Source organism: Pyrus communis, chromosome 7 (assembly GCF_041283825.1).
Source record: "Pyrus communis isolate YQ-2024b chromosome 7, ASM4128382v1, whole genome shotgun sequence".
Taxonomy (NCBI): Eukaryota; Viridiplantae; Streptophyta; class Magnoliopsida; order Rosales; family Rosaceae; genus Pyrus; species Pyrus communis.
Genome location: NC_142571.1, coordinates 1694558 through 1719799, shown reverse-complemented (window position 1 = coordinate 1719799; position 25242 = coordinate 1694558). Strand labels below are relative to the sequence as shown.

General features: G+C 36.5%; 3 protein-coding genes across 8 annotated transcripts in view; 1 reads left to right on the top strand and 2 right to left on the bottom strand.

Annotated features, from left to right (window-relative positions):
* Positions 1-408: 408 nt before the first annotated feature.
* Positions 409-25242, bottom strand: part of ORC3 (origin recognition complex subunit 3) — a 68258-nt gene continuing 43424 nt past the window's right edge. The window contains exons 1-19 of one of the 5 annotated variants that reach the window (XM_088697465.1): positions 7821-7879; positions 7501-7574; positions 7015-7113; positions 6588-6921; positions 6329-6498; positions 6109-6239; positions 5707-5980; positions 5543-5620; positions 4997-5052; positions 4804-4891; positions 4302-4522; positions 3844-3913; positions 3110-3192; positions 2966-3019; positions 2300-2375; positions 1917-2044; positions 1153-1329; positions 519-666; positions 409-482 (exon numbers count right to left, since the gene is read on the bottom strand). In XM_088697465.1, the coding sequence (XP_088553591.1) occupies positions 561-666; positions 1153-1329; positions 1917-2044; positions 2300-2375; positions 2966-3019; positions 3110-3192; positions 3844-3913; positions 4302-4522; positions 4804-4891; positions 4997-5052; positions 5543-5620; positions 5707-5980; positions 6109-6239; positions 6329-6498; positions 6588-6921; positions 7015-7089 (2121 nt within the window). In that variant the 5' untranslated portion in view covers positions 7090-7113; positions 7501-7574; positions 7821-7879 and the 3' untranslated portion in view covers positions 409-482; positions 519-560. Of the gene's footprint in view, positions 483-518; positions 667-818; positions 960-1102; positions 1330-1916; positions 2045-2299; positions 2376-2965; positions 3020-3109; positions 3193-3843; positions 3914-4301; positions 4523-4803; positions 4892-4996; positions 5053-5542; positions 5621-5706; positions 5981-6108; positions 6240-6328; positions 6499-6587; positions 6922-7014; positions 7114-7500; positions 7575-7820; positions 8063-25242 lie in introns of those variants that run through there. The other 4 variants (XM_068474536.2, XM_068474535.2, XM_088697464.1 and 1 more) reach the window with 4 other exon arrangements.
* Positions 13796-17301, top strand: LOC137735145 (uncharacterized). The gene is made up of 2 exons (XM_068474534.2): positions 13796-16727; positions 16836-17301. The coding sequence occupies exon 1, from the start codon at positions 13936-13938 to the stop codon at positions 16711-16713; it is 2778 nt and encodes a 925-aa protein (XP_068330635.2). The 5' UTR covers positions 13796-13935; the 3' UTR covers positions 16714-16727; positions 16836-17301.
* The window catches only part of LOC137735152 (uncharacterized), a 47052-nt gene continuing 39144 nt past the window's right edge, over positions 17335-25242 (bottom strand). The window contains exons 1-5 of one of the 2 annotated variants that reach the window (XM_068474544.2): positions 20045-20230; positions 18935-19040; positions 18196-18314; positions 17964-18085; positions 17335-17823 (exon numbers count right to left, since the gene is read on the bottom strand). In XM_068474544.2, the coding sequence (XP_068330645.2) occupies positions 17520-17823; positions 17964-18085; positions 18196-18314; positions 18935-19040 (651 nt within the window). In that variant the 5' untranslated portion in view covers positions 20045-20230 and the 3' untranslated portion in view covers positions 17335-17519. Of the gene's footprint in view, positions 17824-17963; positions 18086-18195; positions 18315-18934; positions 19041-20044; positions 20231-25242 lie in introns of those variants that run through there. The other variant, XM_088697469.1, reaches the window with a different exon arrangement.

Genomic DNA, 25242 nt, shown 5'->3' with positions numbered 1-25242 from the left:
TGTTAGTTGTTTTGTACCCGCAACAACAAGATGAGAATCATCATGATTTGTGATAATGAAACCACCAACAATATTTAAAAGTACATTCCCATTTCACCCTTGATTATATTTGTGTGATCCAAGCAACTTCAAGGCAAAATGCATGATTTTAAGCTTTTCAACTATCCTTTGAAACCCAACATGCGAACCCCAACAAATGTGGTTTTATCTCAACTTCTTAAATCTGAAATTATTTAAGTTTTTTTTTTTTTTTTGGAGTTTTAACAAAACACTCCCGGCACTGTTCACTTTTTAACGAAAAACCATATTTTTACATTTCCTGATACCATTCACTTGTCATTTTTCATTAAAACTAAAAAAAATTAAATTAAATTTTTCGTTAGTTTTTTTTTTTTTCCCCGTGTCAAATGTTAAACTCACTATGAATCTTATTTATTTATAACTAGTTTAAAACACAGTACTTCCAAGCCGATGCAAGTGAGAGAGAGAGAGAGAGAGAGAGAAGGGGGGGGGGGGGGGGGGGGTGGGAATTAAGAGCCAAACTGAACTTGTACAACTTGTCAGAGACCAAAGGCCACCCTCTGCACACAGTCACGACGTTTTTTGCTGGGCATCCGAATGAGGCCTGTAATCTGTAGTTCTGTAATTGCCCTGCAAAATCGTGCTCTGTGAAAAGCAAGGTTAAGGACTATGATACACATCCAACTCAAATTTTTGGCAGTCATTCAATATGGGGAAAAAACACAACAGAACATAATCCTTGATGCAGGAACAAGTAATGCATGCTATGCTATGCTATGCTATGCTATGCTATGCTATGCATCTATAAAAACAAAGCAGATATGTGATCGACAACCCCTGGGAACTATTGCATCTCACAACGCGTGACAAGGTCAGAAAATGATAATTGAGAGAAGTTGGGATTTGGTTTCGTGACTGGTAATTTTATCCTTCCATAGCTGTAAAAAAGGGTCAACAGAAACAGTGAGATTATGTCTAGCAATATAAATATCTTTGATTAGGTCAGTTCTTTAGTCTAAAGTCAGGCCGTTGAATGCATAATTCATCTATAAATAAGCCAAATGAGACTGCATCAACTCACTACAAGTGAAGATAATCTGCACTCGGAAGAATGAAAATCGAAAAGGATACTGAATAGATGCTTCACTCTTGTTTTCAGAGTCATTGCTTTCCTTTCTTTTTTTGGGTAGTGGGGACTGCTTTAACTTGCATTTCGCTTTCCTCTTGGGCTGAATAGCAATTGTCTTGAAAGACTGGAACCAGTCATGAAGGTTGATAAGATCCCCATGCTCCTGAGCCAGGGTATACCTACAAGATAAAATGAACATCTAATAACAACCAAGTTAAAGAAACACATGTCCAATGTTTAAAGTCACATTGGTATATTCCCGCTTACTCTCGAATTGAGTCACCATGATTTAAAAACGCAACACATGTACACTTATCAGCCATAGATCTTATGATTCAAACATTTGTCTTGTATTCCCTTACTCATAATGTATGATTTGACCTATTGGTCATCCAATACCAAAAGGCAATGCAAACAAATTATTACCTAGAGATAATAAGTTATTCATTGTCAGAAAAGAAAATTCCCTAAAAAAATATATTTTCAGTCCCAGACGAAAGACGAAAAAAAAAAATTCAAGATTTACCAAATATGCATAATGATATGAAACCAGTAGAAAATTTGATTTTGCCTTTGACAATGATCACAAAGTGACCCTACATGTCTAGACTACAAAGTAGTTGGATATAAACATAACGAATCTGAAAATTAGCATCACTTTTCAGAAAGTACAGTGCAAACTTGAGCTATGGCTTCCATAGCTTGCATCAATGTTTCTCATAGCTTTTCAAACAGTTTTAAGGTGACAGGCTATGATTATACTCACACAATTGAGGTATCAGGCATGGGAGACAATGGAATGTTGCCAATCTTACTGCAGCAACTGCATCTTAGGATTTTATGGAACTCCAAAAGATCCACTTGAATCCTCTTCCTCGAGTCGCCTATTAAAGCCTGAAATAAGTAAGAAGTTAAGAAATTAATTTATAGAGTTCCAAAATTAGGTTTAAAAAGTTTCATAAGTGGCAGGCATGCTAATCAGCTAAATCACCTGTCAAAACATTACATATCAAACTTCCAAGAATTTCAATGCTTAAATCACAACAATATCTGAAAATATGATAGTATGAAAATCCTATACGAATTTCATCATAAGTAGCAAGTTGCAGCTATAGGTATATTAATCAGAGCAACCATTGTGATGCTTACCGATTGAAGTTTTTCAACATTTCTAAAACAGAAAATCTCATGAAGATGCATGCACTCAATTGGCATCATGAAATACCTGTCATGAAGACATTAAAAAATAAAATAGAAGGGACGATATTAGCCCAGAATGCTTTTCAATAACCGGAAAGTAAGGTATAAAACCAATCCAGATAACAGGTATTAAGAAAGCACATTTCAGTTGCTTTATTATGATATTACACAAAGGAGTCATATGTGTTTGCCTAAACCTTATCACTGCCAAGAGAGAAGTCAATAGACTCAATGCTTCATGTTTAATAATTCACATCTGGAATCAAAATATAAGTGAGGCCCACACAGAATAAGGAATAACTCGTGATTTTGAAGAATCGGACTCTTTGGGGTGAAATATTTTTATTCCTGGAAACACAAGGAATCAAAATTTATTATTTTTACACACCGTTTTTTAAATTTCAAGTTTACCCATTCACATTAACCCAACAGCTCTCCGCACATTTTAGTAATCAAACTGGTTTTCATTCCGATTCTGGCGTATTAGTAATTCAGTACCATTCGCCCCATTCGCCCATTCCTACTCCAATTCCGATTCAAAATTAATTAGGTCAGTTCATTGGGGCTTAGGGTAATAGTTTTAGAAAAAGACAATTGCAAAGTAATAAGAATTACCTAACCATGCAATCAATTAATATAGCAGCTTTTCCACTGTGAGATATATGCCTCCTGTCACATGAATAGAGGTTTAAAATAAAAATAAGATAGGGCAGTTCACATGCTAGTTTAAAAGGAACGGAAGTGGGAAAGAGATGATACTTGGATATGTCAGTCAAATCTGGTTTGCAACCTCCTTCCTCAAATTTCAATAAGGACTGCAGTTCCTTTATCATGCCATGAATCTATTTCAAGCACATAACTGATGGTCACTCAATTAACTTAGTAATCTACCACTATCACTGCTTGAATCATGTAATAGTAATAGCTAGGTGAGACTCGTGAGGTAAGGAGACTATGATGACAAAATTACAACAAAGCATAGCATTTGTAAGAAACTCAGAGTACTTTACATGTTTAGCATCTCTAAGGCACACATAGACCATTGAGTACTTTTAAAAATGTTAAGGAATATATATTCTCATTAACAGATTTCATAATTGTTCAGGCACAACATAAAGTTATGGAAAAGATAAATGAAATGATGTGTGTCAAAATTCCAAATTATCTTTTGTGGACATTCAATTGTTTGACTAGTATTTGACTAATAAACAAAAGTAGATCGAGATTGCCTTGAGTTATGTGCAAACGAAGAGATGAATTCCAAATCATCTTCTGTGCATATATTCACTACTATGATATTCAAGAGTTAAAAGAAGAAGAGGAAGAAAGAAAGGCCACAACAAAGCATGCAGAATGAGATCACAAAACACAAGCGCTGAGTTATGTGACAATTTCAGTTCAGAAAACTATTCTTCTTTTCTCCAAAAGGCACAGCATCACAATACACAAATATATCAAAAGCTACTAAAAAGACAAAGAAACTAATGTCATACCTCAAGAACATTGACAGTGAGAACTTCCCAACTTTTGAGCAACTGACAGAGCAATGCTGCGGGAAGATCCCTGGTCAATTCCAAAGTTTAGACAGTTCAGAAACTAGAGACTACTGATGAAGAAAAAAATGAAACTTAACTGATATGAAAAACTTCCAATTGCAGTATAATGATGAACATAAATGACATATATAATAAAATATAAAAAAATTAAAAATTGGAATGACATCTAGCAAAACATAGAACAGATAAAGTGATACTCATCTAATTTGAGTCTAAGTAGCATGGTGCTTAAATAAGAATAAAACAGAAAAGCATAAATATTAATAAATAAATAAAATAATTAAAAAACCTATGCTTCTCAGCAATTTCAGGCAAAGTAAACATAAGAACTAAACCATGCGTGCAATGTGAGACCTACTTCAGTAAATTTGAATTTTTTAGTCCACATTACTTACCTCACTTTGCGAACTACCTGACAAATAAGGCGTCCCTTTCGGGAGCTCAAATGTTGTTCAAGCATACAGTGATCATTTGACAAAGATGTAACAAATTTTTTTCCCAATCCAGTGCGATTATCATTATCAGAAGCGAATGAGTTGTAAACATCTGGATCAAGTGCCTCGCAAAATAAATCTAGCAATTGAACTTTGTCGCACTTCCCAGCTTCATATAAGCACTGCAAAACACTTGTGTGTCAAAATACAGAAAAGCCAATTTGATGATATGAAACAAGAAAGGTATAAGGCCTTAAGAATATAAAAAGAAGAAATAAACACTAAACTGTGTTCTTTCACTCATCAGACATTAACTACCAAAATTCAGGTTCAGGTATCAAAACCCATGAAAACATATCAAAATTTGCATTCAAGCTTATAAGCCGGAAAATGTTAAGCTTAGGAATGTTGAACCACTAATAATTAATATCTGTAAAAAAATATAATACAAAAAAGGAGTCACCAGAACAACAGTGCTCCAGAGCATCTGCAATCTCTTCAACTCTGTTAAACCAGCTATATTGATATCAGTTTGTTCAGCCATTTGATCCCTGGTGACAGAATTTCCAACAGCTGTTAGCATGTTATCGTTTTTGTTCACATTTTGAACTCATCCTCACTAAAAATGTTTAAATATGTTTGAATCTTATGATTACCTTCCATGACATAAAACTTGGGAAGCACACTTGATCACTTTCTCATTCTGAGATCCCTTCAATGGCCAAATTACATCGTAGTAAAAATATGCAAAACATTGATTGGCATTGGGTTGAGGGAGGTAGGAGAAACTTATCATGAATGCATAGCATTAAAATAAATATAATAAAGAATGCAAGCAGGGAGCAATAATCACCAAGTTGATTATTGTTGCTTTCATGGATATTCCAACATGTGCATATCTGATTGCACAAACTACATCTACACATAAACCAAATGTTCTGTGTCTCCTTCCAGAATCCAAATCCAAAACAGGATTATGACGGGATCTATTACCAATTGACCACTTTGTTACAGTTCAGTAGAGTACAAAAAGGAAAATCCTTCTCTTTCGTCTATCAAATGAAAAATCTAAATAAGAGATGGCAGAAAAGGAATATGAATAAAATGGGTATGAGTTATGCACCTTGCTTGAATGCTATCTATCAATGTATAACATTGTAAATGGTAGACACAGAGGAAAGTGATACTCCATAGATGCTAACCTTGGTGTCTTCTTTAACAAGCAACCCACCAAGTATGAGTCTTAAAGGCTCCGAGGAGAAATGTTGGACACAGGCTATCTGAAATATACTTTTTGACATCAGCAGCGGCCTTAGTCATGATGACAAGAGAACATGAGAGGAAATGTAACAACTTAATTACCAACCTTCAAAGCCCTAAGAAAAGATGTCAATGTACCGTCCTGATTTAAGAAGTAGTTTCGCAGAAACATAGCCACCTTGTGACCAACAGCGAAACTAGAACACTGCCTCACAAGAGCAGCCTCAACAACTGCATCCATCCTCTCAGCTGGTGATCCCAACGTGAACTTGCAAGGGCACAACTTCTTCAGCACATTAGAAGGAAGTATGTTGCTTGGGGCATCCAATGTTGTTGCAACTCCCATTATTAAAATGACTGGGATCTTGACAACCCATTCGCTGATACAAACAGTGGAGCAAGTTACAAGGCCAGGTAAGCAAAATCCTGTCCTCACAGAGAGAGATGGAGGGAGAGTATCTGTGTTATTTATTGTTTAAGCAAAAAGCAGGGGTTGGGGCAAGAATACCTCAACATAAGAATGAAATCAGACAAGACAGGAATAGAACATCTTTCCATGTCGTCTATAATGACAACCACCGGAGAACCATAGTTTCCATGCTGGCTGTACCATGATGCCAAAATGGACATATCAGCTGCCTGAGTAAATAAAATAAAATAAATTGAATAAGGATCTACTTGTTGTATAATTGAATAAATTGAAGGCACAAAGAAAGGTAAATACTTACATCGAAAGACTGCATCAAAAACTGTCTCAATAAACTTGAAAGAGAACCAGCAATCCCATTTTTTGGTGAAAAGTCGAGTGAGGAAAGGCTAGCAACATGGCATCCATGAGATTTCAGGCAGAGGCCAAGCTCTTGAAATGTCGAGAAATCGTCAACAAACTCCATATTCTCTGCCAGTAATGATTCAATCGATCAACTCCATCAACTCAAATTGGAATTAGGATAAATAAAAGGGAAGAGATGCAGAACAAAAACATACTGGTGAGAAGGAGCGCAGTGAAGAGCTGTGCGCAACAAGTAGCGTGGGTAACAATCGGAAACGGGCCGAGAGGAGAAGAGAAGGGAGCAATTGGCTTGATAGCACCGAAGGAATCACATACCCAGCTGTGTATCTGGTTGAAAACATGAGCATTCATATTCCTCATAACGTCCTTGATGGAGGCCTCGATTCCTGACCAAACTAACTGAAAAGCTTCCATTCTCAAGCAGCCCTCATCGCCTTCCTTAAGCTTTGTTGGGCATAGGTCAAGCCTTTTTCGGGGTTTCCCACTCGAAGTAGATTTTTCAGATGCTTTGTGAAGGATGAAGAAATGCTGCTCAATTAGAAAATTAGACAAAATTCGTAAGAAAAAGAAATTAAAAAAAAAAAGCATAAATAAACGCAACGGAAAAGGAACGCAAGGGACCTGGAGGTTGTTTTGGGCGGCATCGGGGCTTGATGGAGGCGGTGAATCATCCGCACTTGCAGATGAAGCCGCCATTGATGCTCTTTTCTCTTCTACTGTCTACACGATTAGCCAAATTTAGGGTTTCATTTTAAAAGCTAGGTGTCAGAGGAAAACATTATGAATCATCCAAGAATGACCCATGTCAAGAAAATACCAAATTTCCATGCTATGTATATGAAAGACATCATCTTTGGTAAATTGAATCAGGAAAGAGAAGTTAATCAATCTTGACATGAAAATTGCAATCACTGATGCATGAAAGCTAACCAAGACATAAACGGAGAACTGACAGTAAGCCCACAAATTTTCACATGAACGACTTAGAATTACTAAAACGACAGGATGTAGAAATCAACAAATAAGTGGTTAATTTCACTGCTCGTGAGTTCCACCCAAGGTACATCTCCTAACCATCCTACATATGCTAACATTCTGATTCTTTACCTGGGGACTGGAGGACGCGATTGCCCAAATGCACAAGGATTGCCACTTCAATGAAGGTCAAAACGCAGTCTAAACTGATTACCCAATTCACAGGAAAATGAGAAGCAACAAGTTGATAAATTGATTACGTAATTTGAATTAATGCTGGTTTTCTACTAATAAATGAATGAGAACGAGTGCTCAAAATTTAGCATTTTCGCTTTTACATCATTCATCACAGTTAAAATCCAAAATACCCCAAATGAAATCAGGGACAGAAAACAGAAAATTCCAACATAAAAAAGGGTAAGAAGAAAATGGAAGAGAAGGAGGAAGCTCACCTGGAGAATCAGAGAGGCTGCCGGTAGAGGAAGAGAGAGAGAGAGAGAGCAGAGCTTGTGAAGGTTTTAAACTCTGTTTGCTTTTACTATAACTCGTCAGAACACTATTTCGTATCAAAGGACAAAACGGCGTCGTCTAGTGTTTCTCAAACTCTTGTTATACCAATTAGGAGACCAAACCCCTAGTTGAGATTGGATGGTAGGTTATCATTCAATCTCGGCTGTTCATTATCATTAGAAACAGGTCAGTCTGGGGTCTCATTTTTCTAAGTATATGGACTCGGCTCGTCCCGTAATTGACATCACTCAGCCACGCCCAGCTTCGTTTATTCTCTAAAATATTTGAAACCAGCCCGTACCCGCTCCGAACTTAGACTACCCGTCCCAACCCGCGATTCCTCTACCCATTTGCCCACCCCCAGACTCTAAAGCTTAGAGTTAAGAATTTAAGTTATCTAGGAATTTGGGTGTTAAAACCTAGGGTATAAGCCTTCAATGGTTTCTAAGGCAAAATATGGCCTCTTCCTTTTTTTTTTTTTTTTTTGTCCTTGATTAGTCTGTTTGAAAATTGGAAACACACAAATATAGAAGGTAACACCTGACTAACACTCATGTTTTTTGACAAAAATACAAATTTTCTATTTTCACAAAAAAAAATTCCTAAGCATCAAGTTAAACTTTTTAAGGAATTTGGATGTAGTTTTACGATTTATTAAGCAACTAATGTACATTTAGTAGAATATTTAAGCCGAAAATTAAAAAATAAGTGAAAAATATAGTAGGGAGGCCCATAACAGTGTCAATAGAGGCGGATGCATTGAGGGGCAAGGGGTCAGCTGACCCTCGAACTTCAATGACTGTCCTAGGATAACTTGAGTGTTGATCCTTCGAACTTCGGTAAATGTCCATTAATAACTTGGGTGGTGCCCCTTTAAACATTAGAGTTGGCTTCATACATGTTCTCCAATTGCAACAGTGGCTGTTCTTATTATTTTTTTAAAATAAATATTACTTTGTCAAAATGGCATAGTTTCAGACCCTTAGTTTAATAAAAATAAATAAATACCAAGAGCCAAAAAAATAAACGCATGGATAATGGATATGTCACTCGAGGGAGATCACGGCGTAGAGCTCAAAGAATCACAAACTTCCATCATTAGTGTTACATCCCGGCCAATAATAAAATGGTCGAATGGTATGATACATTTTAGTACCTCCTGGATGCATTGCATAAGATGTAATATGTGCTTCATCAAGAATTGCTTTCTTTAATTCCAAATTATTCGGCACATACATTCTACTATCCTGCATAAGCGTGCCATCTTTCTTCTTCCCTCGATTCCTTACTTGAATTCCCTAAACCCTGGGTGCTTCATCATCCATCTGGGCTTCAAGTACACAATCAATTAAAATTGGCCTAACTTGAAAATTATCATGTGGTGCTCTTTGTTGCTATCGTCGATAAGCAACTTGTGGAATTAAATCTTGATGAGGTAAATACAGAGTTGCTTCTTTGTTTAGCAAGTTTGAGCCCGGATGATTCATTCTCGGCTTTTGATGAACAAAAGCTAATTTGTTTTGCTCATTTTATCCGAATGATTTTGCTACTTGTCAACTCTTGGCACTTGAAGATCAACTTGGGCATTATATTCTTGACATGCGTTCAAGTAGTGAATTTTCTCAATTGAAAGGAATTGGTAGCCTTGCAAAAAAAAAAAAAAAATGGTGGAGATAGGGAGGAATAGAGTATATAATAATGTGTATTTGCTAATTACATCGGCTTTGGTTCTACCAGTTGCTACTGCTTCAGTGAAGAAAGCTTTTTCCGCTATGAATATTGTAAAGATTCCATTGCGTAATTGAATGGGATATCAATGGTTGAGTGATAGCATGGTGGTTTACATTGTGAGCAATGTTTTTTCTTCCATTGACAATGAAGCTATAATGCAACGTTTTCAAAATATGAAAAAGCTTCGGGGACTATTGTAACTTTTATTGTTATCTGTTCTATAAGTTATGAATGATGGAACTATGATTTAATTTTTAAGGTTATTATTGTCTAAAAAATGTTTGTAAACTTTTACATGTGACCGCCCAAAATATTTTTCCTAGATCCGCCACTGGTTGTCAAATTGGGTTCTACACTCAAGAATCTCAACGGAAAGTCTCACCATAATTTTCAAATCTTCGCAGTAAGGTCTAGGTGAAAATAAATAGGTTGAACAATAATTTATGTACGAATATGCAAAGCCGACTGAAAAACGTGAGTGTTAATCCATGATTTTTTGGAAAGAATGCAAAGTTTTTATATTCTCGAAATATTCTCCGTAAGCATTAAGAAAATCTTTATAATGTATTTAGGATTGAATTTATAATTTATGAAGCAACAAATGTATATTTAGTAAAATAGTTAAGTTGAAAATACTATTTCGAATCCACGGCACTACTGAATCGTACGGGGGTTATGAGAGAGAGAGATGGATGCAATCCATGCACGCCCAAAATATATTTTAGTGGAAACTGGCAATCATGTGTGCTTGATTAATCCATCTTCCTCATTGGATCTTTCTTTTTATGATGCAGAAGATGCATGATTGCATGGTAGGGTAAACCTTTTGATCATTTCATATTCAAAGTTAACTGTAGTGTGTGTGTGTGTATATATATATTTTTTTTTATTTATTTTTTCCTTCAGTTTTTTAGTATATGTAATTATTTCAACGATGAAATAATCGAGTTCGAACTGAAGTCGTTAGATTTTAAAAGGGAGTATTTCCGGATTTCTTCCTTCTAATCTATCAAGTTCGGAGATCCGAACCATTGAAATTTGATCTAACGGCTAAAGTTATTATAACTTTTACAGTGAACCTTGTTTGTAGCTGTTGGATCAAATTTCAATAGCCCCGAACTCCGGACTTGGTGGATTAGAAGGAAGGGATCCATTTTCGGTAGATTTTACGCATATTCATCCATTTTAAGAAAGGAGGTGAGAGGTCTTAAGTTCGAATCTCGTGGATGACAAATTCGATATCAAATTAGGTCGCCCATTGTGTGGCTTTGCTGAACTCCTTCTCCCCTTAGTGTAAAAAATATTGAGGTATTCAAAAAAAAAAAAGAGTGAAATAATACAAATGTTGTCTGGATTCGATGCTTCGAACTGGTGAGTCTGCTTAACTGTTGCTACGAGCTGGTGGAATTCTCCATAACCTCTCCGGGCCTGGAAGGAATGGAAAACCGTAAATTGTTTCAAATTGTCTCATTTTAAAAAATAAAAATAATACAAGTTATGAGATTTTGTCAACAAGAAAAAAAAGTGAACTGCAAATGTCGTGTAAATATTATGCCACTAAACAAAGTCTAGACAAGTACTTTGATGTACAATTAAGAACCCTAACTCAAGAAAAAGATACTTTATATAAAATCTTTTAATAAGCAGAAGTCATGTCTAACTATCTTAATTTCTTAAAACAAATTTATTTCAAAATATTATTTTTTTAAACTAATTACTTAAAATTGCAGAAATAAGATGGAGAATATATAAAGTCGATAACGTTACTTCCTAATGGGCACAAAGGAATCGTTTGGTATGCAGACGGGACGGGACGGGACGGGATAGGACAGGACGGAACAGAACGGAGCGAGAGCAAAGATGCCCTCGGATGGAAACAAGGAGGAAGAAGAAGGAGACGGAGAGATTATAATTTTGTGTTCCACAGATGTGGAACGAGTCGTTCCAAGGGGGTGAGGTGGAACGAAAATTCATCCAAAACTCGTCCCCTGGAACAGCTCGTTCCACCCGTTTTAGGCGCACCAAACGTGGGACGAAACGCCTTATCCCACTCTATTCCGTCCCATCCCACGTACCAAACGGTACCAAAATGATTTTCCCCTTTGCCTTCTATTCACGTCACCATTCCAATCACAATGGTAAATAGCCTTGTTCCATCACAATTAAGTGGAAGGAAGAAAAGTCACATTCAAGGCTTCTGAAAAATCAACAAAATTGCCTTCGAGGGATAACTGAGTTAGTAAGTTTCGTTCTTTCGCTAGATCAAGTATTTAATTCGAATTATGCTGCCAATAATCTCTCTCAATTGGCAATCTGAGAAAAAAAAAACAAAAGATTAAAACCCCCTCTATATGTCTTCATAGAGATTTGTGGTATGCCTAGCCTTGAAATGAAGTAGTATTCCCTCTTCTAAACGTTTTATGAAACAATAGTGAAAAGTTGTTGAGCCTTTGTATGACAATGTATATTCAAGTCAGTTAATCTAACAAAATCTATTATTTGACAAAAAAAAAAAAAAGTTAAAAAAAAAAATCAACAAAAATTATTAAATGCCCACTAAAGTGGGCCCATTTCACTTTCTTGATGTCACAACGCTTTTCTCATTGGGAATTCAGACGGAGGAGCGTCTTTTTGCAAACGGGCAATTTTAGGCTCCTAGTAGAGCCCACAGCAGCCCATTAACGCCGACCAGTTGGCAATGCCCCTTATCTTTTTGCAAACTGACAGTCCAAAATAATATACAAGAAAATTGTGCTCCTTGTGAAATGACGATTATACCCTTTTCAACCTTTCAATCCCCCCCCAAAAAAAAAAAAAAAAAAAAAATCTCGAATGTCTTTCTCTTCGATAATAGAAACAAGCGATGTAATTATTTTAATTTGGTCCAAGGAGAAGAAGAACGGGTTTGAACCGAGAGCGAGTGCGTTAAAACAAAATAATCTTAACCATCAAAACAATTAATCACTTTTAAGTTAACAAATATTTTTCTTGTATCACAACATTGACACTATTACGCTTTACATACCATTTAAGAGAAACATTGATTTGTTTAATTGGTAGGTGGCTTTTCTACCTCATTATATAATTGGAAGGGTACAACAAATATTCGAGCCTACTAATTAGTTCAACTAATCCTCTCTTCAATTTAATATTATTTTAATAAACAATATTATCTGTACTAAGAGGTTAAGAAGTGGGTTAAGCCTCACAATGGTTATGAATAATGTAGTTCAAATTCGTCTCTGACGAGAATCTAACTTAAGACTTCTTACAAATGAAGATGAATACTACTAGACCGTAATAGTAAGTGACATCTCTCCAATTTAATTGAACATATAGTAGGTATATAGCATGTCTAGAATTATAAATGTTCTCATAATCAACGGGTGATCAATGAATATATGGTCCTCAGTCCTGAATCTAATATCAAGAGTGGAAAATAAATAAATAGATGTGTTTTTTATGCCTTAATCTCGACTGTTGATGCCTTATTAAGAAATAACAAACAAGAATGGAGGGTATTTAGGTCAGAAAAGCAAAAGATATGATTCTTGTCTAACCTCTACTCCTATAATCTATCCATTCTATTAAGAGGATCCATTGTCAACTTTTTCTCCCCACTTTTTTCAATTTTGCTCTCATTTTTTTAATACACAATATTTACATGAGGACAAACTAGTAATTTTGTATCTTTTGGTAAAATGATAATTATATCCATATTTTTCCTATTTTTTTTTTTTTTTTTTTTTTACAAAATGATAATCATATCCCTATTTTTCCTATCTTAATAACACTTTTGATACACAATATTTACATAAGAATGACAAAATAGAAAAAAAAGGGGAAAAAAGTTGACGAGAAGGAATAATAGTATAGAAAAAAAAAATACACTTAATAAGAAAAATTGTTCACACGTACAAAATGTGTGCTCTCTGCTAGTACATTATTAAGAAATAACAAACAAGTGAGTGCCATATGTAGACTTCCCATGTCACAAACTTCATAATTCATTTTTTTATTTTATTTTAAAGAAGATAATTCATAAAAATTAAAAAGCCAGAAAAAAAGGAGACCCAAAACGTACCTGTCAGTGCATGTCAGCATCAGACTCTTGTCTCAGCCTTATTCGAAACACCCATCATCTGCCGAGCAAGCAGGAAACCAAAGCTAAGAACTCCCATGGAATCTCTGCTCCGTTGGCTTCCAAGAATCCCTTTCCTGCCTTCCCAATGCAATCTCCCCATGCAAAAACAAAGCATGGGACATGAGGGAATGGCTTTCCTCTGTGACCCTTGAATTGTCTTCGATTCTGGTTTTCCCTTCAATATGGTCCAAAGAAAGGTGCCAAACAAGCTTGGAATCCAAGCTGATCATGATAAATTCGAGAAGAGGTTTTCGAGCCTGAAGACGTCTTCTCAGTTCCAAGATGGGAAACACAGAGGAGCTGATTTGAAGAAGAAGAAGATGAAGAAAGCTAGATCAATCAAGCTTTCAGATGTTCAGAGCTTGAGATCATCACCTTTGAGGAAGAACTTATCTCAGACAGGAAGGCCGCCACCGCAGCCTCTCAATGTTCCAAGCACTGCGGCTTCCCCGCAGAAGCAGCCTCTGACCAAGACAACTTATGGCTCGCCAAACTACATGAAGCCTACCAGCTGTTCTCATGCAAGGGAGGAGCAGTCACAGGTTAGTCTTCGAAGTTCTCCGCCTATATTTTCGGATAGTAAGAACCAGAACCGAAAAAATTCAGGCAGTTCAAAGCTTAGCTCTGCTTCTAGTAAACCTGAAAGAAGTTTAGCAAGGACATCTGGTTTGAAGCTTGTGAGAACTTTAATGAAGTCCCCTAGTTTTAAGCCGGCAAGAGCTTCGGCGAAAAAAACTTCCAGGGTTGCTCTTTGTGCAGATGTGAATGTTCAGAGAGCAACTTGTTCTTCAACACTGAAGGATACAAAGTTTCCTGACTATCTGACGATTAGTCCTGGGGGAACCGAAGCTGAGGGAACTTCAATCATGAAGGTTTGCCCGTATACGTACTGTTCTCTTAACGGCCATCATCATTCGCCTGTGCCACCATTGAAGAGTTTCTTGTCTGCAAGAAGATGTTCGTTGAAGACCCAGAAGATGATGAAATTGCAAGCTCTGAGTCCACGCGGAGCAAAGCGATGTAATGATGGAATAAAAGAAATTGATTTGCAGAAAATGTTGTTTGATGAGAATGAAAAAATTGCAGAGAAAGAAGCTGCTTTGGATTTCTTTGTTGAAATCTATGCTACAAACGAGGAAGATGGCACCGAGGCAATTGAAAGGAAAGCAGGAGCTGATTTTGTAGGAGAACAAGAAGTTTACGAGGGTCCTGCGTTTCCAAATGATGCAAGTGATGAAGCAGAAACAGAAAATTATGCCAACAGCCTGTCGGATAGATCACCGCATTCTGGGAGTGAATCTGAGGCAGAAAGCTTCGAAGAATTTCCTGAAGAAGACCAAAAAGAAGATGCAGATGAAGACTACGGAGCACTGTCAGATCAAGAAGACAATTCCACTGGAAGCTGCTTGAAAGAGAGAGACTCTGAAGACCCTTCAAGCACTGAAATGGATTATTCCAGTTCTGAAAGTATTGAAATGGAGTGGGATGAAGGGCAATTTTCCACTACAGTGCTTGGTGATTATGAATCTGTTCCAAATGCCGGGTGTTCAACAAAAATTCAAGACACTGATAAGCAAGAAGAATCGCTGATCAACTCTGATGCAATGAAGGGTAACAGCGATAATATAATTCGGGATTATTATGTAGTACTGCAGAATGATGGTGATGTCAGTGAAAAGGATGTCATTAAACAGAATTTTGAGATTCAAGAGTCTGAGCAAGAGTATGAAAGATGGAGTTACGACCAACTTTCTTACACTGAGGATGCATTTGAAGGAGGCAGTGAACTATCGGAGACAGATTGCATAGAAATATCTTCAAAAGAGGAGCCAACTGAGGAACTAACAGGAACTGGTGAGGAAATTCAAGAACAAAATGAATGTTTTGAAGCAGAGGATCATGAGATCGGCTCTCACCTTGGACATGTTGAAAGCAACTACACCATTGTGGAGACAGATGAAGCTTCAGAGAAGCAACCAAATAATACATTTCATGAAGATGAAACTAGTACGCTGACAGGAGACCGAATTTCTATTCCTTCTCAGGATAGCTGCGACACAGATGATGCCGAAACAGATGAAGGATGCAACGGGAGCCCTGATAAAGAGAATTCAGAAACAAATCAAAATGTTGCACTTGGTGACTTTGGCTTGGAACCCGAACTCCCTACAGGGGTTCCTGAAAATCAAATGGAAGCAACAGAGCAAATAGGTGATGTCAAACCATCACCGGAGATTCAGCTTTCTGATTCGGTGCCCGATGCTTCTGAAGCTGATGAAGATGCTGTCAAGGTTGACGATTATGATAATGGCAAGAAGACTGAACCTTTCCAGCATAATGACATTGCTGAAGATGGTAACCTGTCCAAAGGGAAGTACACGAAGCCCAAAATTTCAAGTTCCAATGAATCTGAGTATCAAAGCGATTTAAGGCTGAAAAAATCAGATATCTTCGGTAACAACACAGGAGAACCTGATAACATGGAAGTGGAAAACAATTCAGAGCCAGAAGCCACAAAAAATTTCAAGGCGGCCAATAATAGCATTAGCCCTGGGATGAAGAGAAAATTTTCTGAAGCAGCAAGCAACTTCGACCAAGAACTTCCCAACACCTACAACTACTGGAAAAGAATCAAATGTAAGAAACTTAACATGGTTGGGGAGGAGCAAAGGAAGTTCAATCCAAGAGAACCGAATTACCTGCCTTTGGTTCCTGACCCTGAACCAGAAAAGGTTGACCTCAGGCATCAGATTATCGACGACAAGAAAAATACAGATGAATGGATGCTTGACTATGCACTCCAGCAAGCTGTCACAAAACTTGCCCCTGCAAGGAAGAAGAAGGTGGCACTGCTTGTTGCAGCTTTCGAAACGGTCATGCCAGCGCCCAAAGTTGAAAAACATTTTCGGCATACATCAACAGGCTTCAGTCACGCAAGACCTATGCAAGCTTGTAGCTGATGGTAGTTACTGAGGTGAATATATAATCACTATCTCCAAGCCTTCAGATAATTAATTCTAATAGCTGCTCATGAGCGCGTGTATCAAATAACAAAGGGAACCATTCTCATATTGTTGTGCAGGTGAAAAGACTGCAACATCTATAAGCTACTGAAGCGAAGGCACAAGAATATAGGAGAACTACAGTTCCAGCAGAACACAACTCCCCGTTTCTCGGCTCCTTTCAGAATTTCTGGAGAGGAAGGAGACAGCTTCATGCAGTGACGATTCGAGAGTGGTTCTCCTACAGCTCCATGCTAGTGTACTTTGATTAACAATATATGTAATGACAGTTTAATGTTTTATGGTGTGATTTGCTACCATTTCATCCCCTACCGTTGCAGGAGGCACTGGCCTCCAAAACAATATATATATGGTTGTTTGCTTAATATGCATGTCAAGTGTCAACTGACTTGTCGCTCAAGCAGTTAGGAGCGTTTAGCCCCACTCTCGAGTTCCTGTATTCAATTCCCGACTCTCCCAATATCACTTGTATCGCGGAAAAGAAAAGTTGCTCATGCATGCTACAATAACTTTCAGTTGTTCATATGTTGCTTATATCCACAAGGTCTTACTATCGCATTGTAGCAAAAGAAAACAATTATAATTAGATTTCCCGCAAGATCATATATAAACAGAATGAATCCAATTGGAAACACTTCTCAAAATTTATGATTCCAATGACATGGAACTCTAGCAAATTACTCTCAGAACTTAACTTCACAAATGTCAAATAAATACTCACAAAATTACAACAATAATCTCGTCTACGGTAGATGTACGTTAACTGCAGGACACTTGACAAGAAGTGACTGGAGTTCTGCAAAGTGATTGCCTAGGCCACTAACATGTGCTATTTTCTCTGGCGAGCAAACTTCAAGAGAACCGGCAGTATCAGAAATTTCACTCTGTTCTCTATCTTTTTTGGCTATCATATCATCGTACAAATACCCGAGGGCATCTTTTGTTGAAATAGAATGCACAGATTCAAACAATCTTTGAAATCCATTTCGTTGTTCTTCTGTTTCAATCAACTTCTCCTTTAAACCATCTGGAAGGCAAGCCAGCGCACTGTGGATGGAAGATATGCCAGAATGGATAGAGAAGAAAACAAAACTAAAGTAAGATAATATAGAAACTCCGAACAGTACAAAAATTTACGCAAGTGAGAAATTACTACAGCAAAAAAAATATTTGCTTCTTTATATTACCTAGTAACACCTCTGACAAGACCCCAGTTGTACCCAACAAGGACCGATTTCTTAAAGCCAATATTAAATCCCTCTTGTGAAGAAGCTTCTTTTCCCGCTATTACACCATCACGGTAACCAGTCTACATATTTATCAATAAATAAGGCATATATTAGAGAACTAACTAAATTATGCATGTAAGAACTAACTAAACCCAGATAATGACCAAAGTATGTCCGAACTGTCAACAACCGTATGGTATTGGTTATGTCTCCGCTGCCATTCCCGGCCCAAAGCAGATTGTTCATGCAATTCATCGTCAGAAGCATACCAAGATCCATCTTCATCGCACAATTCAACCCTATCATGGTCTGCAAGAAAACATTAAACCCAGGAATCTTACCACAGAGAACAGCTATATGCTAGAAGAATTACCTGGTGGGCAAGAAGATAAAAAACTAATACAAAAGCAGAAACCTTGAAAGAGCAATACTCAAAGGCAAATAAGAGCTTCATTTACATACTACAAGTGTGACAATTTAGACCATTTATCCTTTAAGGATTACCTTTCTCACTCCAGTGATATCGGACAGCATACTCACTCAATGGAGTGCATATGGATGACTGTGTTTTGATTAATTGGAGTATTTGTTTCACATTTACTACATCACACGTTGAATTCAAATTTTACGTGCATTAATACGAAAACACTCCAGTGTATGATAAGCTCCAAGGAAAACAAAGATTTAATGCAGCTCATTAGGTATCCTTGACAACCTAGGAATAAACAAAGAATGAAGGAACTTACGGGTCCAATTACACAATTTTATTTAGGCTCTAATACACAATTTGATTCTTCTGAAATAAAATGCGTTCACCAGTTAAAACCTATGCATTTACTTATCTACGGCTGACTATATGATGAAATCAACGAATATCATAGGTGGACCATGTTATACGGACAAAAGAGTGCTTTAAACCATTCAAATACCTTGTCGATCACTTTCTATACTGTTTGCACTGGGTTCACCATCCAATTGTATTTTTGATAGGCTTAAACTTTCTGAGTAGAGCTCACGAGCAAAACTTCCCTCCATCTGTTACAGCATAAAGCAAACACCAAAATTAGAATTACAATTTGAGCAAAGACTGATGTAACGTCAACCTTTTGAACACTAACTTTAACAGGAAAATGTAAAGAAAAATTAGAAAAGGAATGTGCTTTAATGATAAGATGCTAGACCATAAAATCCACAAGAAGTAACGACCATGACTATCTTCCTGAGACCTCCAGAAAAAACCAAGGCAAATTGCATAGCCTCTAGCACAAAGCTAATAAGAACATAGTATATTCACCAAAAGCTCCAGAAAATCACCGGTTCAACCAATACATTATGTCCCGCCCGAAACCTAGGACATGACTTAGGCAGTGGATTATGTTATGGGAATATGGCCTCTATTAATACTTTTAGTGTGTCCTGTCATCTTAGTTTTTCCTTTGATTCCTAAATTTAAAAAACTTGGTAAAACACTTCAAATATCCATTTTCATATCCTCAACCACAATACAATCGGACCCTCCTTTCCCTCGAAATGCATCCCCCGTCACAGATACTTAAATCCATCATTCCGAAGGGATAAATTCCGTATACTCAACCACAAAGGAACAAATGCCACTCTGTTGGAGTGAAACACAGTGCACTCTCATTGCCATACTCATATACAACTTGATCAAAATTCATATGATCAATCCACATACCAAGCAAGCACAAAAAGTAACAGAAATTCAACATTCCATTCAAAATTCCATTGAGATAAAACTTTAATTTTCCAAAGTCTTGTAGAAATATTTCCTAATCCAAGCAACTAAAATAACAACTCAATGACAGCTTCAATTCTAAACTATTGATTAATTATCAAAATTAAGATTAATCTTAAAACAACTCAAAGGGTTCAAACGATCAATTACATCACATGAGAATTGAATTTACTACGTGCATAGTATAGTATCCGAAAACCCCCAAAAATTAGAATATGCAAATGCAACAGAAAAATCCAAACGAAAAAAACCAACGAGATGGGAAAAGGACGATGAAACTGACCCAGAGAAAGTTGCAGGTTTTGGGACGAAGCTTTTTCGGCTCGTGGAAGAAGATGGCTTGCGAAACGGCACCGTTCAACTCTCTTTGTTATCTTTCCTCTTCCTCTCTCGCTCACTCTCTTCTGAGTTTCTGAGTTCCGACCGACTCTGACGAGTTGGAGAAGATTGCTCATTTCTGTAATGGTGTAATTGGGCCTTTTTGGGCTTATGATGGGCTATTTATTGGTGCCAGGCTGCCAGCTGTTATTGGTGCATCCCAGTTTGCTTTCAAAACAAGGAGAAATGTTTAAACGTACTGGAAACACGATCTGATACATAAAGTGTCATAATATAATTGGTTAGATTTTTTTTTTCAAGTATTGAACCATTTGTAATATGACACTTTGTGTATGAAGCAGTGTTTCCAGCACACTAAAAGTGTCTCACAAAATTTGATATGAAATGTTACTTTTGTTCTTAATATTCACGTTGCGTTATGAAAATTAATTATGAAAGAACATTTTTGGTTAGAGTAAGTTTTCTATTTATTCCATTAAAGCCAAATGTAATAAAAAAAAAAGTTGGCCCTTTTTTAATAAAAAAATACTTTAAACTTTTATTTAACTAAAATAGTTTGAGATTAAATGATAAGGACACAACTATTTATATACCAACCCTACAAACATTAAAAATACGGGCCGAATTAAAGCCTAACCAACTAGCGACTCACTTTTTTGAATCGGATTCCAATTAGGTAAAGGTACAACTATGATATCGTCAAGGATATGCCTCTGGAATGTCGGCACCATTGGGTTTGTTTGCAGCCATAAGCATTTCAATTAGCTCTAGACAAAGGAGGAGATGGGGGAATTACAATAAACTGACACCGGGTAGGGCAGAAATTAGCATGCAACTTATAATTTTTTGCACCGAGATGGAGGTGGACTGGTGGGGGTGGGTTTTGGAATTTGATCTGCGTTTTTATTGTACAAGCTTCCCTTTTCTTTTTTAAAACATTTTTGATACCGAGATGGAGGTGGACTGGTGGGGGTGGGTTTTGGAATTTGATCTGCGTTTTTATTGTACAAGCTTCCCTTTTCTTTTTTAAAACATTTTTGATACTGTTCATTTTTAATAAAATAATATTTTTACTTTGAAAAGTCACTTTTGATACAATTCGCTTACATCTTTATTTTGTTCTTTTCGTTAAAACCTAAAATTTTTTTAGGACTTTTCGTTAGTTTTCCTTTTCTTTTATGTGACAACAAGTGGAAGCTTCTAATTCTCTCCAACTCCTCCCAACTTTTATAATTAATTTAATTCTCAAATTATATATATTTTTGCAACAATTTTCTAGAAATGGAATTTCCCCCGATTAATCTCTGTGTCTCTATACATTTGGCACAGTAACAGTTATTCGGTAATTAATTTTCTTTTTGTTTTTGGTTTTGGGAAAGAAAATTGATTTTTGTTTGGATCTGTTTTGGGTGTTTGTAGTTCAACCTCATTCTTATTTTGTTGTATTTTTAGAAATAGTGTTTATTTTGTTCACTTTAAGAAATAGTGTGGATTATTTTGGTTCAGTTTTTTAAATAGTGCTGTTATTATAGTTTCAAAATTAGTATGGTTATTTTACAGTAGTTCTAGAAATAGTGTGAATTATGTTTGTTCAGTTTTATAAATAATATGAGTTACTTTGTCGCAGTTCCAAAAAAAGTGTGGTTATTTTGGTTCAGTTTCAGAAATAGTGTGGGTTATTTTGTTGTAACTTTAGAAATAATGTTCATTTGGTTCACTTCTCGAAATAGTGTAGATTATTTTGGTTCAGTTTCAAAAATAGTGCAGCTATTTTTGTTTAGTTTCAGAAATAGTGTGAAATTTTGATGTAGTTCCATAATTTACATTACTAAATAGTATGGTAGAAAGAAATATCTGAATCTTTCTACCATACTATTGTATCTCATTGCTCAGCTGCTTCGCGTACTACTCACGAAAGCTTTATTGTTAGAAAAGGGCATGTCGCAAGAGCGTAGGAGGCGTGCCTGAAGGGCAGCAGAAGTTGTGTGGTTCTAGGTGCCATCACCTAGAAAAAAGAAAGGTCAATGCAATTGATAAAATCCAAAGCATACAATGAATCCAAGGGAAGGAAATGTGGTCGAGTGGTTCAAGGCGTAGCATTGGAACTACTATGCGGACTTTTGTTTACCGAGAATTAGCCAAGCATTCTTCTTACAGCTGGATCCAATCTCTTGGTCCCTGCGAAAAGGAAAAAGAATTTCACATTCTTCCTTTTAGAAGTGCAAGAACCCTAATACCAGAAGTAGTAGAATTTAATCTCATAATAAAATATGTCAAATTTTTTTTGCGAAAATTACTGAAATAAAAAATAAATGTTCGATAGCAAAACAAGTTAAGTTGATCGGTTAATTCAATAAGAAATAGGTCTTAGAGGAAGTGCGTCGTGAGCCTAATATAGATGTACTGGGATCTGGCGACAAGAGGTACTTGTAAACTACATTGCAGAGGATGAAGTTGGTACAGAGGAAGAGAAAGAATTGGTAGAGAGAAACAAAAGAAATTGTATTGATTGATTAGAGAAAATGTATACAAATGAACTTAAGGAAATGATAGCTATACAATCCCTTATATAGCCATACATCCCAATTACAATGATACCCTTCTAACTATATTAACAAACTTAATCACTAGAATAATGCCATGTGGCATTCTGTTATATCAGTTATTACTCCCACTCAAACTAAACTTGGAGTATCCAAGTGAAGTTTGAACTAGCTAGGTATTTGAGATTGATCTGAAATTGTGAGAGCAAGATATCTGTCATGCTTCAAGAATTAACATGCTGGAAACAAGAAAACACCCACTGACACCTTTGTAACTGCTGACCAAAACCTCTGCTCACCCCATTATCATCACACAAAACTACAACTTTTGCCGTTGGTGAAGCCATGATGAAAGCCACAAGCACAATCCAGCTTTATCGTTAACATACTCAACAGATTTTCGACTTTGAACTGATTGTAAATTATCAAACCATAGTAACACACTCACTGTATATGTAAATTATCCCTCCTAAATCTTTACAGAGACTGGCACAAAACCAACCAAGGAGAATGACACTCCAAATGACACTCCAAGAAACCAAAACAACCAAGGAGATTGACACTCCTTATAGCTTCCTAAATCTTCCCACTTACCAAAATTAACCAAGAGAATGACACTCCAAAAAACCAAATCAACCAAGGAGAATGACATTCCAAGAAACCAAATCAACCAAGGAGATTGACACTCCTGATAGCTTCCTAAATCTTTTCAGATACCAAAATTAACCAAGGAGAATAACACTCCAAGAAATCAAATCAACCAAGGAGATTGACACTCCTGATAGCTTCCTAAATCTTCCCAGATACCAAAATTAACCAAGGAGAATGACACTCCAAGAAATCAACATTATAGGCTGTTATAAGCTTCTGAACAATTCAAGGACTTACAATTCAAACCCAATAAAGAGACAATAGAAATTCAAGGACTTACAATATACAATCTTGAAATTAAGTCCCATTTGGAACAAATTATGGTAGCAACAACTGCATTATCAAGGACCATGAGTAACTTCAACAGGTGTGCTTCTTGGGTGTTGGCAGGTAATCTCAAGATCACATCCTATAACCATTCAAGAAAAATTGAGGGTTATGCTTCCACGTGCACTAGAAAAGCAACTTTATGATGCTGCTATTCTTTATACTTCATTTGCAAGGTTTCTTGGTCACCCCAAAGCATCATCCACGGTGCTATCTAATACTTCAGAACAAGTCCACTTCTTCCAAGAGCTTGTTAATCGTCTAAACAATGAACTCCAAGACCCAATTGAGAGTAAAACCCACAAACCATCAACAAAATACTTTTTCTGATAATATTGAACCCCAATATTAGAAAAAACAACATGAAACTCAGAAAAAATGATCGAAAGTGAGATGATTTCATGCCCTAATTTGGATGAAAACAATTGATTGTCATATCCCAGAATTAATCGTAGTAAGAAATCATTTCAATTCTTCAAAGAATTCAGTGAAAGTGACAAGAAACATAACCTTCACAAAAAATCTTGAGTTGTCATTTCGTCGAAAATGTAATGTGCAAGAATGCACTAGACAACTTCTTCCAATCCATTCCATTCCACCAATTTGTAGTTTCAATTCGCTTCTCCATTATTCCACAACTTTTTCTTCTTCATTCATTACACACAGATTGCTTGTCTTCGTCCTTGATTAATCATCTTCGTTTCGATCTTCTTCTTATGAATGCAAGAAATCAAGAACTACAAGTTTTTCAAGGTTGCAAAATGCAGGCAGTGAAGGTAATCATTGTGGTGGCGGTGATGTTCGCATCAATGTTTTTCCACTGTGGCATCTCTACTAGTACTAGGGCGACGACAAATACCCAGATGAAGGATATGGCGCACAAGAGAAGAACAGAACTGCCCGAGAGCAAGGCAACTCAAAATTGGAGCTTGCCTAATACGAAGCACTTCTTAGAGGGAGAAATCTTCAAACCAGAATAATCAGCCCAACAATCGTAACAATCGTAGAAAAGTCAACCCAAGAACAATTGCGGAAGCACCGAAAATCTAATGAAAATTTGAAACGAAACTAAGCTAGAAACAGATGAAAAATAATGGGAAATGGAACCACCAGAATCAAAGGCGTGAGCCTAGTAGCTTTGATACCATGTAAACTACATTGCAGAGGATGAAGTTGGTACAGAAGAAGAGAAAGAATTGGTAGAGAGAAACAAAAGAGATGAAAGAATTGGTAGAGAGAAACAAAAGAGATTGTATTGATTGATTAGAAAAAATGTATACAAATGAACTTAAGGAAATGATAGCTACACAATCCCTTATATAGCCATACATCCCAATTACAATGATACCCTTCTAACTATATTAACAAACTCAATCACTAGAATAATGCCGTGTGGCATTTCTGTTATATCAGTTATTAGTACTTGCCCTCCGCATGCCAGGATCATAAACACATGATTTGGATTGGCTCGATAAGGCATTACGTGATATTTCGGGAAATTGAAACACTTGCTTACTAAAAGTAAGAAAGTAGTGTTAACTAAGTTTTGTACTTCTAAGTAATTGCTCCATAGATCCTATATCTATCTATATGAAGAATAAATCACGTAACGAAGGGGATT

Excerpts from the sequence above, each read along its gene's own strand:
- LOC137735145 (XM_068474534.2), top strand. The coding sequence starts at position 13,936 with ATGGTCCAAAGAAAGGTGCCAAACAAGCTTGGAATCCAAGCTGATCAT.